Source organism: Diceros bicornis, chromosome 8 (assembly GCF_020826845.1).
Source record: "Diceros bicornis minor isolate mBicDic1 chromosome 8, mDicBic1.mat.cur, whole genome shotgun sequence".
NCBI lineage: Eukaryota > Metazoa > Chordata > Mammalia > Perissodactyla > Rhinocerotidae > Diceros > Diceros bicornis.
The window spans coordinates 39,000,527-39,018,144 of NC_080747.1; the positions used below are offsets into that span (position 1 = coordinate 39,000,527).

Below are 17,618 nucleotides of genomic sequence, written 5' to 3' on the forward strand. Positions count from 1 at the left end.
TGGGCTGCCTAGGTGGCAGTCAGATGTATGAGTCTGGAATTTTGGGAAGAAGTCTGAGCTGGAGGGTAGTTACATGGAGGGAACCTGTAGAAGTTCTCTTTAGATGGTCTTGGTTTTCTCAGTAAAATAGAAACAAGGTCATCAGCAGGAAGAAAGTTGAGAGGGAGATATGGAAAGTTAGAGGAGAAGTTATGAAACAGTCGTCTATGAAAGTGGGAAAGTGAAGAGGCTAGAAATGCTGTGTGATTGCAGTAGGCATGTATGGCTAACTTGTGGTTCATGGTCAGTAATTTAATGTGACACTAATCAGGGATGTTATATGTTTCTCTCCAAACACTTTCAACCTGTAGGTGTTGGAACAGAGTATATAGGGATTTAGATATAACTGATATGAACATGACTAGGGTCAGTTTTGCCAAGAAGGAAGTGAGAGAGGAGCTAAGGAGTAGAGAGAATATGCAAGGAAGTGATAAGTGTTGATCATAATATTTCAACTGAGTAAACAGGGAAGTGAGGCCATGCAAGAAGGAAGGGCAGTGAAAGATGGGGCTTCAGTTGCTCATAGGTCTTTGTGGAGTCAGATGATAGTGAAGTTAGGTTAAAAGTGAATTGTTTATTTAAAAGTAAATTTTATTTTTATATATTGAATCATATTTCAAATATATGTAAAGAGCTTTCTATTGAATACATCTAATGAATGTTTTTAAATTAAATAAATACAAATATTTGAATTTATTTGTTAACTTTAGTTTTTCAAATGAGGTATGCCTTTAGTATTTTTTTCCCTAAATGACTTAAGTTCAAATTTTTTATACTAGTCGTCTTCTATTCTTTCTCACAACCCTCACATTCTTTGATCAGCTGCCCGAGGCTATGTGCCTTCTGGCAACTTGTTGCTCAAGTGTTCCTACCATGTATCAGAGCCTTCTCATAGCTGCAGAGGCTCTCATTCATCTGAGATATTTGGATTAGGCTTGGGTAACCACTTACCAAGCTGGGTTGCTTGGTGAGTTTCTCAATCACTTAGACTCAGTTTTTTCATCCTTAAGTAGGGATAACAATATGTCCTTTGTTGTAAGGATTAAAATTAATGTATATTTATCCCCAGCACAGAACTTGGCATGTCTTTACAAATGATATATATCGTTATGAGCTTAGGTTTGTTGAATTAGTGATATTTGAGATGAATAACCAAACCTCAAAAATATGTTATTCTGTCATTTCAATAACATATATTTTAGAAGTATCTAGGATTACCAATGACAAAATATAGTGTTAAAGATTTCTATCAACATTTTGATATATGCTTACGTTTTTTCAGCTTTAAGAATAGACTAAGACGTTTTGGGAACTCACCATGAGTATGGGTGAGATTTTTTTAGTTCCCAATACCAGAGAGACATGCATAGAATGGCAACATTTTCCCTACCTTTTTGCGGGCTTAAACCAGTTTTGAGCCTAAGCATCAGGAAAAAGGTAATTCTTTTGGATGTGTGATCCTTTCAAGAAAAAGCTGAGATATATTAAAGAAGAGAGGTAATAAAGCTTTCAGTGTCTGAGTGGAGATTATATATTTATAATTTATGTTTATACATACATACACACACGTGTATATGTATATATGTATGCTTTATTCTCGCAAGAGAATTGAAGAACCTCTTTATATTTAATGTATGTTTGGAAATGCTAAGAATAGTTAACTCTTCTTAGTATAAAACAATGCATCTAAATAGCACGGTCTTATTTTATACCTCTGTTTTCTTTCAAAACAAACATGTATTTGAAAATTCTAATTTGACTCTTCATCAGCAATGATATAAAACATGTCACTCATTGCTGTGGAGGGTTCCTTCCCTCAGTCTGAGTTGGAAGCTGTCTCTGTAAAGTAGAACAGTATCTTTTGTTTGTCTACCCAGCATTGACCATAGTGGCTGGTTTTCAGTCATGTTTGTTGAATGAATTGAGACTGAGTGAGTTTGGTTTAAGCACTCTTTTCTAAGGATGCATAAGGGCTGTGTGCTGGAGTAGAGTTGACCTTTTCCTGTTTGTGGTCCTGAAAATGACAAAACTATCACATAGATTTCTTTGTTGGTGGTAAAAGTGAAAGATACCATGACTTAGTTTTTTTATATACCTATGTAGCACTCCCTCCCATGAAAAGAATCACCGATTATCAAAAGTAATTACTTTAGATCAATGTTTTTGATGATGTATTACCCTCACCTGGCCTCTTGTATATATCTAAAATATAGAATATGTACTTCTACTGGGGATTTTAGTTCAAATAACAGAAAATATTAAATATCACACAGAACTCCAAGATGACTTTATTTGGCAAATCTGATTCCTCCCACCCAGTGGAGATCGCTGAGGATTATGTGACTCTTATTATTCAAGATCACAGTTTTCCCACTAGATAAAATGATCCTTGTCAGCACCGAAGCCCATATTAGATACATCTATAACTGTTCATATTTATCTTCTTTTCCCAAGATTATGTGAGGTGAAGAAAAACACTTTCTCCTTTTATAGATAGCAGGATAATAGTCACTAAGGAAGCCATACCAACATGTTGCCATGGCACCTGATGCAACAAAGAAACCAGCAAAGAGATGAGATGATCTTACTGCCATCGTTATTATGTGTCAGATAAGGAATCGGTCTCCTTGAGGTAATGAGTCTCTTACAGAAAGAGTTGGACAAGTAGGTCAGAGATGACCCAGGCTGGAACAAGCCCTCGTTTTATCAGGGCTCACTGTTCTTCTGGGAGGGCCATCTGTGACGCATAGGTCAAGGAGACTTTCATATCTTGAGTCTACTGTGAAACAGTTCCTATCTTATTCTCAGAAACCTATAGCTATAAAATATCTCTGTATTTTTTATTGACCCTGATAGATAACTTTCTTCCAAGGTTTGGAGCATGTAAGAACTTTGATATTTTGTTAGTGTTTTCTCATCTTGGTTGAGAAGAAGGTACAAGTCTGTCAAGGCCAGGACCCAGTGTTCTCCCTAGCTGAGCTTTTGGAAATGTTGGTTGAAACTGATTATAACTGTATTAAATCTACAGAAAGAATCTATCCTCAAGATCTTATCACCAGCCTCTGGGGATTTTTGTGTAAACTAGACTTTTAGTATTTTAGTTAATTCTGGCCTTAGAGGAGAGGTCCGCTTGTATTGGCTGTCAAGTCATTGGTACATAGCCTTGGTCTATACACTTAAAGGAGATGGGCCTCCCCAAAACAGGAGAGATATCTAATAAACTGTTCACTCAATTTCAACTTTACATTTTGAAATAAAGTTACTTAGTATAGAGTAGTGGTTCTCAAAGTGTGGTCCCAGGACCAGCAGCATCAGCATTTCCTGGAAACTTGTTAGACATACAGATTCTTGAGCCCTACCCCAGGTCTGATGAATCAGAAACTCAGGGGATGTGGTTCAGGACATTTTGATGCATGCTGGAGTTTGACAGCCACAAACATAGAGCATCTTGAGATGACTATACATAAGAATGTTTTTCTCTTTTAGATAAGTGAACTCGTGTATATTTCAAGTTGTTTCTTGGCTGGTGATGACCTCAGAAATTTTTAAATGCTAACTGGGCCCAAGGGAATTCATTACCCTGTATTTACCTTTGGTAATCTGCCCTGCTATGAACTTTTCATTAAGCATTCATTAAAGGAAACAGGGTTTTTGAGAACTGTCTGCTTTCAAGTACATTTGTGTACAAGAAGGAGCATAGTAAGATATGTTGTTTTAGGTAAATTCTGTTATTGAAGGATTTTAGTTTTTAATGTCTTCTAGAAAAAAATACTATAATTAGAAATAATCTTGTTTTAGATGATCATATTCGATTATTTTAAATTTTATATATAAATAGCATTGTAGAGTTGGAAGGAAAACAGAATGATTTTCTGAAAGAGTCTTTCAAGCCTGGAGAAGGAGATTCCTTCTTTCAATAAAGGTAGAATGATGCAATCACAAGTTGAAAGTGACTACTTCTGTTTTCTCGAATTTAGATCTTTTACTCCTGCTTCTAATGGAAGGAAAGCCAGGCTGAGCCATGAAAGAGAAAATGGGGTGTTTTTGTTTCCTTTTCCCATACTATCTCTTTTCTATAAAATTCAATGATTAACAGCCATTTGTTGATCATCTAACTTTGACCAAGCCTCAGACTCTGTGGAATCTGGGAGGGAATTAGACACATTCCCTGGCTTTGAAGAATGAAGCACCTGCAGCACACTACAGCGAGTGCAGTGACTGCACCGTGCTCAGGATTGTAATGGGAGCGGAGCAGGGAATGCCTTACTGTGTCTCCGTCTCAATCACGCCCACTCCAAGGTCAAGCTGAATCAATCTAGAGGATGAATTAGGGGCTGGTGGAGTGAGTGGGTAAATATGATTGACCAACCTTTCAGAAAGACAGGGTGGCATTTGCAAAGGTGCATGGTATAGGCTATACTTCGCAAACTCTCGGATAAATCACCTGGGGACTAATTAAATTCTGCATTTAGGGGCCCAATTCTAGATCCTCTGAATCAGAATCTCCAGGGGAGGGGCCTAGGGAACTGTGATTAACAGGGAAACACCAAACAAGTGGAATACGGTTTGTTCATGAATATAGTTGGAGTGAACTTTGGAGACAATGGTTGAGGATGAGATCAGGTGGTGTGAAGGTCATTTTATGTCATGTCTGTCTTTTGTGATTGGTTTTCTATTTTGTATCCTACTTGATGCTCGTTACTTCTCAGATATCAACAGATACAGTGAACTGAGCGTTTACTTAGAATTGGACAACTTTATTTAATTTGAAAGCAATATTTTGAAAGTTTGGACCTCAGCCCAATTTATAGGTTTTCCAGCCTTCACTTATTTATGACCTGAGAAACAGCCAAACAGGAGAGTGGGGAATTTAATGAACATTGTTCATCTACGGTGTGCCGCATGACTTGTAATGGTGCCTCATTTTATTCATTAGCAAGCTGAGGCCCAGAGGTTAATTACGTAGGTCACATAGCCAATAAATGATGCAACTGATATTCAAGCCTGGGTCTATAGAGCAGGAGGAATTTATTTGATATGTCAAAAAGTGGTGAGCAGAGTGCTCAATCACTCAATTAAAATACATGAACTGGAAAATGCAGGGTTAGGGCCAGGGGGACAGTGAAAAAGCTTCTGAAATTTGTTACCATGCGAAAATATGTGCCCAGTGTTGTTGTTTTTTTTTTCTTTTTAAGAGAAGCTAATTATCAATACTTTATGTGAACTTATCTCTATTTTAAAATATTGGTCCTATATTCAAAAAAATTAAGACAATGTGTTTGCCAACACCGTGGTACAAAATACATCATTGGGTAGAATTTTGCTTAAGGGCTAGGCTACTGGTTTGTGACCTCTAGATTAAATAATCTCTAAAATCTAAGCTTTAAAATATCATGATTCTTGCTGATTCTTAATGAGTTGTGACTTACTCTGATTTTCTTTCCTTTCATATTTTAAAGAAATTTTTCTGAATGTTTATGTGACATTATTAATAGAGCCTTCTCTAAGTATTAATGTACTTTTAATTTTGCTGGGATTGATGGAGAAAGATTAAAAGGCTACTACTTGCTTCTGACTGTGGTGTAAAAAGTGTTGCCCTCTCCTGAACCTTCTAGGTCACCTGCTGTCTTTCAGTGTCTTTCTACAATAAAAGGAGCAGAAGGTGGCTCTGTCCACCTCCAGGTATGCTTTTACCCGTTGTGGGACCACATGTAATCAGTGTCTTTCCCAAGTGTGTAGCAACATATTAGTGGACCTTGAAACCAATTCAGTGCATCTTGACCAGTATGAAAATGAGAAAGAGAGAGAATAGAGTAGAATAGAAAATGTTTGCATTGCAAGTAGTAAGGATAAGAATTGTTTTGTTGGACTTCTGTTTCAGCTATATATGTATGTGTGTGTCTATGTTCCAGGTTGCATCATAGAATGTATTTCTCACTGGCCTGGCGGGTAACAAATTTTGAAAGCACTGAGCTGGAGTGACTGAGTAGATCCTCGGTCATTCCTGCTCAATATAAGATGGTTTAAATTCTAAGCTGGAAATTTGAAAGGATTTTTTGCCACACGTTAATTACCTCCACACCTGGTCTTTTTCCTTCAATCTCTTGAAAACAGTAACAACTTCTCTGTCTGGTGTAGATCAGTCTTTTGATCCAATAATCACTTTTTGGGACAGAGTGGTGTCCTGAAGGGAGGGAGTGTCATTACAAGATGATAAGCCACCTGGCCTTGGAGAGTAGGACAGAGACTTGATGACTAAGGGAGGATGCTGAGAAGGGCATTGAATCTATCGCCCCCAAATCTATTGTCACTAAAATTCCTTGAGAATGAAAAGACGGAAGCGGGAAGGCAACATGTGAGTAAAAAGAGCCCCTAATGTAAGTTTTAGGACATTGAAAAGGCACAGAGGAAGGTGAACCTAGAAATATTTTGGCAATAAAATGTCTTCCAATCATAGATTTGTCTCTTCAGAACTGAGTGACTGGGAAAAGATAAGGTTCTTGAGTAGGTCCGTGGGATGAAGAGCTGATTGTTTTTGTGAACCAGTAAGTATTTTTGCTAGTGTGAGGTTATTAGTTAGATACACCACGAATTACCAGAAGTTAACACCTCCTACATGTCATATTTGCTTATTTCTAAGTTTGCATTATCAAGAAGTTGTATTCTGAAATTTAAAAATCTAAGTAGAATCTAGATTGTTGTATGAGATTGTGAACACCAGAGGGATACACACTCCTATGTGTTAATAAGAATTTAATTACAAATGAAAATTTCTCTTTTAAAGTTTTCAGAAATAAGATAAAATTGTACCGATCTCAACCTTCTAAAAAATATGAGGTTTGTTATAATGGTCACCTGATGTGCATGGGGTGAGATGCATGAAAAGCATTTAGTGCTTATGTTAAGTATTTTAAATTACCTACTGATTCATTGATAAAGCACTACCTTACATCTTTGTTCTCGGGGAGATTTCTAGATATGTTCTGAACTACTTTAATAACTCAAGCTGTCATTACTAGTTATAGGTTAAGAAGCTATTTTTCTATACTGACATGGCAACCTGGCTTTTCAAATTACTTCAGAGGTAGACTTTTAAAAAATTATATTGAAAAGATAGTGAGAATTCTTATGGCCAGTCGATGTTCATTGAGTTAGCTCTCAGAACAGACTCCAAAGGCAGAGACCTGATAGGGATAGAACTTTTTTTCTTGTTTTCATTACTAGTATAAAACTGATAAGACTGACTTTATGAATATTTTCTTTCACTGATAATAGAAGCTATATATTATAGGTCCAATATCCAGGCACAAATATATACACTTGGAGGCTATTGTATTCTTCCCATTAAAAGTGACTTTCTATTCTTATATACTTGTTTTTATTATTTTGCTTTAGATCATATAATTTTTAAGGATCTGATGGAGTTTTGGAAGACTACTATTTGTGATTCAACTTATTTTCTGTAAATGCCGTGATAAAGTGATGCTGCATAACCGTAGTCTCTTGGATTGCTTAAGGACCGATGTATATAGTAAACAAGTGGGTTAGCAAGAATGGATTATTAAAAATATTGATTCACTAGAATTACTAGAAAATGTTGGATCAGATCTTCCAATACTACTAGGTAATGATTTATGATTTCAGCTCCATGAAAGCTGGATACAATTTTAATGTCCTCAGGGAGAAACTATTAATTTCTAATTAGTGTAACACTTGCAAGACAAGAATCAACAGACATGTTATAAACTTAGAATGAAGCTTAGGAAAAAAGCAAGTTTAAATAATTTGCCCAAACTACCTCAGTGCCTTGATCATTATTTTGCACTTGGGATTGCATTTATGTATTTCCATGCCTATCACCTCACCTAGACCCTGAGCTCCTGGAGAAGGGGATCTAAGTCTTCATCATCTCTATATTCCTAGCCTCAGGTAGTTTCTAGCACATAACCTAGCTTTTCTCCAGATGAGGTCATCGGCCACCTGAATCAGATTCATCTGGGGAGTTCTGCTAACAATTCATATTATCAGCACACACCCACAGATTTACTAAATACGAATTTCCAGAGGTGAACTTCAATCTAAGATGATAAGTAAATGCAAATGGCATTGATAAAGCAAAGATAGAAACCAAGGCCCCTAGACCTTGCCCTCCACATATTTGCTAACATGCTCATTACCTACTGGGTGAACTTTTATTGGGCATCTACTAAGTGCCAGCTACTCTGGATACAAAGAAAAATTAACAGTTAAAAGCAGAAACTGTTGAGTTAGAAAGATTTGGTTTGAATCAGCCTTAACTACTTACTAACTGTAGGGATTTCAGCAAGTTACTTTACTTCTTTAAGTCTGTTTCCTCTTTTGTAAAATAGAAATAATACCTGCATCATAAGATTGATGTAAATATTAAATAAGATAATGCATGTAAAGTGCTTTGCAAAATGCTTGCAAAACAGTGTGCTCTTAATAAACGTTAGCTTCTTTTTTCTTTTCTTTTAATTAATGAGCTCACATTCTAGGCAGGGCTGAATTTCTTGGAAAATAAGGAAAACTTGGAAATAAGGTAAAGATTGTATAAGACTTAGATTTTGTTTTATAACAAACCACCCGAAAACTTGGTGATGTACCTTTTATCGACTCACAATTTGGCAGGTTGGCAATTTGGGCTGAGCTCAGTTGCGACAGCTCATCACTGTTCTAGATCGTATCATCTGGGCACACTCATGTGTTAGTCGTCAGTTGGCAGGCAGTGGCTTCACCCACATACAATCATGCCTTGCTTAATGACAAGGATACATTCTGAGAAATGCACAATGATTTCATCATTGTGCGAACATCATATAGTGTACTTATACAAATCTAGATGGTGTAGCCTGCTATACACTTAGGCTATATGGTACTAATCTTATGGGACCAGTGTCATATACGCAGTCTGTCATGACTGAAACATCGTTATGCAGCGCATGACTATATTGACAGGAACAGTGGTGGTAAATGGATCATGTGTACCCATCATCGGGTAAACTAACCTGGGCTCAGGCACATGGTAGTGGCCACAGGGTTCTCAAGAGCAGTGGGAGAGAGGGAGTCTCATGAGCCAGAGCTTTTCAAGCCTCTGCTTGTGTCATGTTTACTAGTGTTTCATTAGCCAGAGCAAGGCACATGGCCAAGCCGAGATTCGATGGGTAGAGAAAGACTACCACTTGATGGGTGAAGGGATGTGCATACAGAGATGGCAAGAATTTGTGGCCATTTTTGTAATCTGCACAGAATGAGTTTCGTTGACTGCTTACTCTATATCAGGCTTTATGTTGGGTGATTTACATGTTCATTTAATCCTCACAACAATTTCCTGACATATGTGGCATTCCCATTCCAAAGATGAGCAAATTGATGACCAGATAAATTAAGAGACTTGTACACATTAAGCCCAAATTATTTGCTTCAAGTTATGGAGTGTCCTTTTAGGTGCTGTCTCTTGTTCCTTAGAGGATCAGATGATCAGCCCATGAGACAGAAGGTGTATGTGTTATTTAATAAAGATTTGGTTAAAGTGGAGTTCCAAAGACTAGTTTTACTTTCCCATTTATACCTTGAACCATTGGGTCATCTATTTATTTGATATAGAAAAAAATTTACAATTTTGCTATCCTTACTATGCTTTAAGACTTTCCAGCAGTTTATGGAGAGTGTTTTAGTGGTTTTTTGTTTGTTTGTTTTGCCAGATCACCTACACAACCTGGATCTCTCCGCGTTTTGGACATGACTGAGCCTCTTCAATGGGCCAGATATCACTGGCAGCGACTGACCCGTGGTACCAACAGGGACGACGATGAGAGACCATACAACTATTCCTCTCTGCTTGCCTGTGGGGGCAGGTCCTCTCAGACCCCCAAAGTGGCGGGAAAGCACCGGGTGGTTGTTCCCCACCTCCGGCCCTTCAAGGACGAGTATGAAAAGTTCTCTGGAACCTACGTGAATAACCGAATACGAACAACAAAGTACACACTTCTGAATTTTGTGCCAAGAAATTTGTTTGAACAATTTCACAGGTGCTTTTTTATTTATTATTGTTTTTAAATCTTAGAATTTTCTTTGTCATTCTAGTTGATATATAAAATTTTTCAGTTTTATAACATTGTATGTTACCTAAGCCTAAGACTTTTGACATCATCTTTGGCGATTCTGGTACAGTCTTTGGTGGAATGATGACTCCTTACCCCTTACATTCACATAGCACTTTATACTTGGTAAGATGCTTTCTCTTGACCGGAGAAGATATTGTTATCCTTATATTATAGATTAGGAAACTATTTTTTGCACTGTGGTTTAGCCAATGGCATGCTAGTGATAAGCAGCAGACCAGGGGCTATGGCCTTGAGTGCTTCTCGCTCTTGCTTTCGGGTTCTTTCCATTAAACCACGCTGCATTTTAACTTTAGCTTTTTCTTACTTGATAATATGGGAGAAATAGAGCTCTGAAGCAAATGCAGATGTAAGGTGTTATTAGGTGAAACACCAACATAATTAGTTTAATATGTTTTTATTGAAGTTCTTTGAGTTTAGGCACCGAAGGAAATGCAAGTATAAATGTTCCTCCTTTCTTTATGGAGTTTGTTGTTTAGCAAAGGAAACAATATATGTTTACAAACAATAAAAAGACATAGTGAATGTGATGAGTTTTTTAATGTGCTACAAAGTAGGATGGAGGCCTCAAAAAAGAGAAATATACTATTAGCTGGAGCAAGAGAAGTAGAAGTGGCATTTGAACTTAGTTATGGAGGATGGGTGAGATTTACAAAGCAGAGGTGTCAGCAAAGCACATCTGCGATGGAGGCAGGAGTATGAGTCAAGGCAGAAAGGCAGTGGCACAGAATATTTGCTTGAGGCCTGGGAAGTAGTCTTCTCTAACACAATTAGAGACAAACCGAAGATAGAGAGAACGTTTAGGAAGATGTATGTATCCTGGTGAGCTGTAATGGAGATCTGAACAAGGTGGGAATGAAAAGAAGGATAACTGATTACAGATATTATGGATTAAATGTGGGGAATTAAGTGAAAAGAGTAAAAGATGATGTGAACATATTCAGTTGCTATGATCAGAAAGATAAAGAGAAAAAGTAAAGGCAGGAATAAAAAGAAACTTGGCTGGAAGATTATTTTGTTTTTGTAAAGGTTGAGATTGAGAAGCTAATGTGAGTATAGAGATTCTCGACATTCATGCCGCATATAGTTATTACGTGGCATTATTCATGCCACATATATTTATTCTAATTATTCATTCTATGTACATTCTGTATGCATTTATTGAACAGTGGCTATTTTTAAAGTACAGATGTGAATTTGTTGAGTTAATGGCTTTAAATGCTGTGAGTGTTTCTTTGATGGAGTTTGCAATCTACTGCACTTGAAGGAATTAGAATCTGAAACTTGAGTCGAGTTCAGGGCCAGCATTATAGATTTGGATACAGTCCACCTGGAAATAGTTGAAGCCACAGAAGTAGCAAAAAGGTTAATAAAAAGATTTCAGCATAAAAGGAGTTGAAGGTGAGGAAGGAGAAGTATGTGTAGATTATTTTGAGAAGTTTGATGGTTAACAGGAAAAATATGTGATAAAAATTCAAGGGGCTGTGCAGGATTGAGATTTTTTTTGTTTCTCTTAAGGAAAAGGGTCATTTGAATTTACCTTAGGGGCCAGTGGAGGAGTATTTGAATAAATAATATAGAGGATTGGAGGAAATCCCTGAAAAAGTGGTTCTGAATAAGATAAAAGAAGAAACAGACGGGTTGGTCTTAAGGGGAAAAAAACCCTCAAGCTTTTCTACTTCTTTTGAGCCTTGTTTGAATCTATGAGTGGACATACAAATTAACTTCTGAAGGCTAGAGAGTGGTTTTTAAAAATTGATTTTTTATGATGCATTAACACTGGATTTCCTCTAAATTTTTTGAACTTTTAGAAAGAAAAAAGTATTGTCTATTATGCTTTATATCATGTGTTACACAACTAAAGACTGTCACACTCTGGTATTTACTATTATGTATTCAATAAATAATACCTCTCATTTATTAAAGTGTGCCATGAGTCAGATGTCTACAGGGGTAATAAATCATTCATCCAGATTTGTTAGTGTTTGCTGGTTCTCTCTATTCTGTATTCTCTCTATTCTGTAGCTTACAGGAGAACACCCTATGGTATTTTGCCTCTTTTGCTTCAGGGTTTTGCATGATTTGTTAACACCTCCTTATGTGTGTTTGGGTTGCAGAGCCGCCAATTTATATTTCCTGTTTCTAGTTGTCCTGAACTGGGTGCCTTTGGTAGAGGCTTTCCAAAAGGAAATTACCATGCTGCCTCTGGTGGTGGTCCTTACAATTATCGCAATTAAAGATGGCTTGGAAGATTACCGAAAATACAAAATTGACAAACAGATCAACAATTTAGTAACTAAAGTTTACAGTGGGTAAGTATGACAGGAGCTTGCTCAGGAATACATACGTATCATTTAGAAGCATGCACCGTGTTACATTTTTAACTCCCTGGGTGTGACCAGGATCCTTTTGTGGTGGTGGTATTTTCAACTAATATTTATTAAATTCCTACAATGAATTTAGTTCAGGTGTCATAGGAAAACAAAAGTGTATAAGCCATTGTCAACCCAAGAGTTGATAAAGCAAAAACTTCTATAACTTATATATAAGTGGAATTGAAAGAATTACACTTCAAATCATAAGAAGGAAAGCAAGCAGATAGTTTTTAATCCTAGATGTTACAGTTTAGGATTAGGAAGAGACTGGGAGGGGCCGCCCGGCTGCGCAAGCGGTTAAGTGCGCAAGCTCCGCTTTGGCGGCCCGGGGTTCACAGGTTCGGAGCCCAGGCGAGCACCGACGCACCATTTGTCAGGCCATGCTGTGGCGGTGTCTCATATAAAGTGAAGGAAGATGGGCACGGATATTAGCTCAGGGCCAATCTTCCTTAGCGAAAAAAGAGGAGGATTGGCGTCAGATGTTAGCTCAGGGCTAATCTTCCTCACAAAAAAAAAAAGAAGAAGAAGAGACTGGGATTTGAAAAATATGAATGGATATGAAAAATAAGATGGGATATGAGAAAGAGAAGACGAGCTACCTATAGAGGAAAGGGATTCTGAAAAATGGAGAAGAGTATCCTTTTTTGTGCACAAAACTAAAGACCTATAAAACCCTTCCCATTGCAGCAACAACAGAGGACATTTGTAATAAGAGATGTTTTCAGAAGTATATTTGCTCTGTTGGAGACTTGTATTTCCAATATTTATGAAATAGAAAGACTATGTATCCAAGAATAAGGTCCAGTAATGTGATTTTTGAACTGTGCTATATATTATATGTCTACATTTACAAATTCTACCTACAATGCTAGTGTCCAGAGACAACTATTTATAACACTGTGGTATATTCCTTCAAGTCCTGTGCACATTGTATGTTTTACAAAGTTGAGATTGTACTACATATATTGTTTTTATTCTAATTCTTTTAGCCTAATATTACACCATAAACATTTCCCATGTCTTTATCTTTCACGAAAGTATTTTTAATAGCTGCATTGTCTGTCATATGACTCTAAGGTAATTTACTTAAATATTTCCCATATTTATATACTTTTGAGAATTTATGCTTCAGTGAGTATTCTTATACAAAAGTTATGAAGATCTATGACTATTTCACCATTATAATTAGAAATGGAATTACTAAATTAAAGAGGAGAAATATATTTAAGTTCTTATTTGTATGGCTTATATGAAAATGAATTACAAAGTTTATAGTATTAATTCTGTGGAGTTCCCTTTCATGAGAAATGTATCTACTTTTTAAAGAGTTATGATTAGAAGTGATTTGGAAATTCTGAATATAATATGTTAATTGCTTTACCAGCAAGTTTATGGTGTCACTTTTTTTCATTTCAGAGGTAGGAAAGTTATGGACTGTTCTGGGGCTAGTAAGTATATTAACTTGGCCTGAGGGGAGTAACCAAGTAAAGGGGCAGTAATGAGAAACAAAAATTAGAGAGAGAGTTTGAGGCCTACTGTGGAGGGACTTCATCACCAGGCTACTGCTTGGACATTGTATTCGTCAGGGTTCTCCAGAGAAATAAAACCAATAGGAATGAGATTTATTATAAGGAAATGGCTCACCTGATTATGGAGGCTAAGAAGTCCCACCATCTGCAAGCTGGAGTCCCAGGAAGGCCAGCAGTATAGTTTAAAGGCCCGAGAGCTGGAGAGCCAGTGGTGTGGATTCCAGTCCAAGTCTAAAGACCTGAGAACCAGGAGTGCTGAGGTCAGAAGATCCATGTCCCAGCGCAGTCAGGCAGGCAGAGAGTAAATTGAACCTTCTTCTGCCATTTTGTTCTATTCAGGCCCTCAACGGATTGGATGATGCCTACCCACACTGGAGAAGACCATCTGCCTTAGTTCAGCAATTCAAATACTAATTTATTCCAGAAATACTCTCACAGACACACCCAGAAATAGTGGTTAGCCACATATCTGGGCATCCCATAGCCCACTGAAGTTGACGTGTAAAATTAACCATCATAGATATTTTCCTTAGTGGTAGAGAATCCATCTTTTGAGCAGAGAAGTAAGGTGGTGAAAGCTGTGCTTTAGGTGAGCTGGTCTTCTCAAGTCCTGGGAAAAGCTTCTACTAATAGAGTAGATTTGCCTCTACTAATCAACCCAGGGCACTACTGGGAGTAGGTGCAAAGTACAGGAAGGGCTTGCTGGAAGGGATATTGTGAGGAAGAACCCAATTGACTTTGGTGAACTTCTGTGATTTTTGAGCTTTGGAGGATAAAAGTCTCACTGATAGAAATAGGGAGCATTAAATTCACCTCAGGTAGGATGAATCGGAAATGATGGCAAGACAGACATCCAAGTGGAAATGCCCAGTGGGCAAGTAGGAACATAGTGCAGAAGCTCTGTAAGGAAGGGAAGGCTACAGGGAGACATTTCAAAGTCATCAGTCCATAGAGGTGATTCTGAAGTTAGGAGTTGGACATAAATCCCCAAAGGAGAAAACGTGAAGGGCTACAAGACTGAGCTTTGAGCCCAAAGGTAGACACCTATTTTGGCCTTTGAGAAGATTTCACAGGTGCCGTTGGACAGATGCTGTCACTCTTGCTTCTGAGATCCAGAGCATTCGGTACATTTCTTGAGTTGACTCTAGTGCCCTTGTATAGTCTCTAAATTTATAATTCAGTAATTCTGAATTTGTCAGACTAGAGATTCTGTTCTATTCTAGTTACCAAGTCAAAATAAAAGATAGCTAAGTTCAAAAGTCTAGTTTTATAATAAACAGAAGTATGTTATGAACAAACTTAAGGCTCTTTTGACTGACCAAGAGTTCAACCAGATGATATAATTTCTGTTTTGTTTTGAGAGAAAAATAACTCAAAGGCTTGTCCTGATAATATAATTGTTTTCAATTTTATGTGAGCCATAGAGGAAATGGTTAGCAAAGGCTTCTCTGAAGAAGTGATATTTAAGCTGAAACTTGCAGGGTTTTGAATTTTGTTCATTATTAGAATTCCTCAGTGGCTTTCTCAACATTTGTTTTAAAGATTTACAAAGAAAATAATTTTTTTCCTCCTTTGTAAGATGGTAAGAACTATACTTAGGAAAAATTAGTTAATTTTTTTACTTATATCTAATCTAAAGGGAACCAGAAAAACTGATGTATCATAGAGAAAAATGAAAATAATAGTAAAAGCCCATGATTTTTATTTTAAAGGCATAGAGCAGTTTACTGAAACAGTGCTATTTATCCTTTGATGATATGTGTTTATTATATGCCAAGGATAGAGATGTGAAATGTTGATACAATCTCTGCTCTCAAAAAAAATAGCTGCAGGAAATAGTATTTTATAATGGTTATATGATGAACAAAGTCCAAATTTTGACCAGTTTTGAGATTACCCAGCTAATACCAAATTTAGCAAATGGAAAAAATGCTTCTTACATGTAATTTTATATAGAAATTCTTGTATATAAATAATTGCTGATTTTTACTGCTAGTTTAGAGTTGATAATGTGTGTTTGTTTGCTTTTCTATGTTGTTCTAAAAAGTTCTAATCCTGATTCTCTCACTTAGTAGCTGTGTAGCCTTGGGCAAATTATGTAAGCTACTTAAACCCTAGTTCCCTTCATTAGAATGTAATAGTAACAAAACAGTAAGCATGGTACCTAGCCCTTTCTAAGTGCTAAGTAAAGGTTGTTATTATGATTATTGCAGGTTAATAACTACTAGCTAGAGTTTATGATTGTCACATTATCAAGTCTTTTAATCAATATTTGAGAACTCCTTAAAACCCTGTATGATTTTGTAAATATTAAAATTGCCTAATGGGAGACCTGGTACATATAATTTTTTTCTCGGGTGTCCTTTTAAACATAGTGCAGATCTCTTTTAGATGATTTGCATATAAATTTAAAGATGAGATGCAATATTCTATTCAATTGTTTAAGGTCTATTCCAAGATAACACTTTATGATTGCATTTCATAATAGAATCGGATAATTCTTTGTGTTTTTATCTATATTCTATGTAATTTGCTTTTGTTTGGGGTTGTAGAAGAATAAATGCTTATATTCCCCACCCCCCGCCAATTGTTCTTGAAACAAATTATGAGAATATAAAGAAATAAAGGTAAGCTATAAGACCATGCCTTGTTGATTTAAATATAATTTAAATTCCTATGAAATATAAAGAAACCACTTTTAGAGAACAAATTATTTTTCAGCAAAATTAAGATGAAAGTATGGGGCCGTTAAATTCTGCAAGCTTTTGGAAGAAGCATATTAACATTTCTATGCAGATAATTTAGTTCTTATTTGTAATATGTGGTCTTTCACAAAGTGCTTAATTTTCTTTGGGAAAGTATCATCGGGGAAATAACAAACGCTAATATAGAAATTAAACATTTAAACCTTATTACACCCCAGTTAAGTTAGAATGAACTATTATAGAAAACTTGATTTTCTTAAGGTTGCATTTAAAATCGCAGCGGTTTGTAAGGTTTTAAGGTTTGTTTCAAGGATAATAGAAATGTCTTGAAAACAAAACTATTAATCCTTCAACAAATTTGAGTGCCTATTGTGTTGTAGGCATTGAGAAGTTTAGAGGTTTAAACAAAAAATAAATACAATATCTGCCCTCAAGGAACTTTTCTGATCTTTAAAAATAACCATGTTGTTGATGTTAGAAGTTTCAAAATACTAGCTAATGTTAATATTTTAGCATTATCTCATAAATCCGTGGAATTTCATGATTCTCGAAGAGGTTAAGTATCAGTGGCCTTCTAAGATTTATTAACCTTACATGTGACATTTTCCAAAATAGTGGGTTCTTGAAATTCACTTCTAATACACAATTATACCATGTATTATTTGGTGGTCATCAGTAAGTGACAATAGCTCGGAGTGATGTCCAGTACTTGAGAGGTGGACTCTAGAGCTACCTGCCTTGTTTCAAATCCCAGGACCGTTTTGGAGCTGTGTGACCTTGAGCAAGTTACTTAATTTGTCAAAGCTAGTTTTTTCTCATTAGTAAAAG

At 36.5% G+C, this 17,618-nt stretch overlaps 1 protein-coding gene across 2 annotated transcripts in view; it reads left to right on the forward strand.

Annotated features, from left to right (window-relative positions):
* ATP10D (ATPase phospholipid transporting 10D (putative)) overlaps nt 1-17,618 on the forward strand; it is a 110,050-nt gene that overhangs the window by 20,918 nt on the left and 71,514 nt on the right. For both annotated transcript variants that reach the window (XM_058547002.1, XM_058547001.1), the window contains exons 2-3: nt 9,762-10,088; nt 12,299-12,493. In XM_058547002.1, the coding sequence (XP_058402985.1) occupies nt 9,799-10,088; nt 12,299-12,493 (485 nt within the window). In that variant the 5' untranslated portion in view covers nt 9,762-9,798. The remainder of the gene's footprint in view (nt 1-9,761; nt 10,089-12,298; nt 12,494-17,618) is intronic.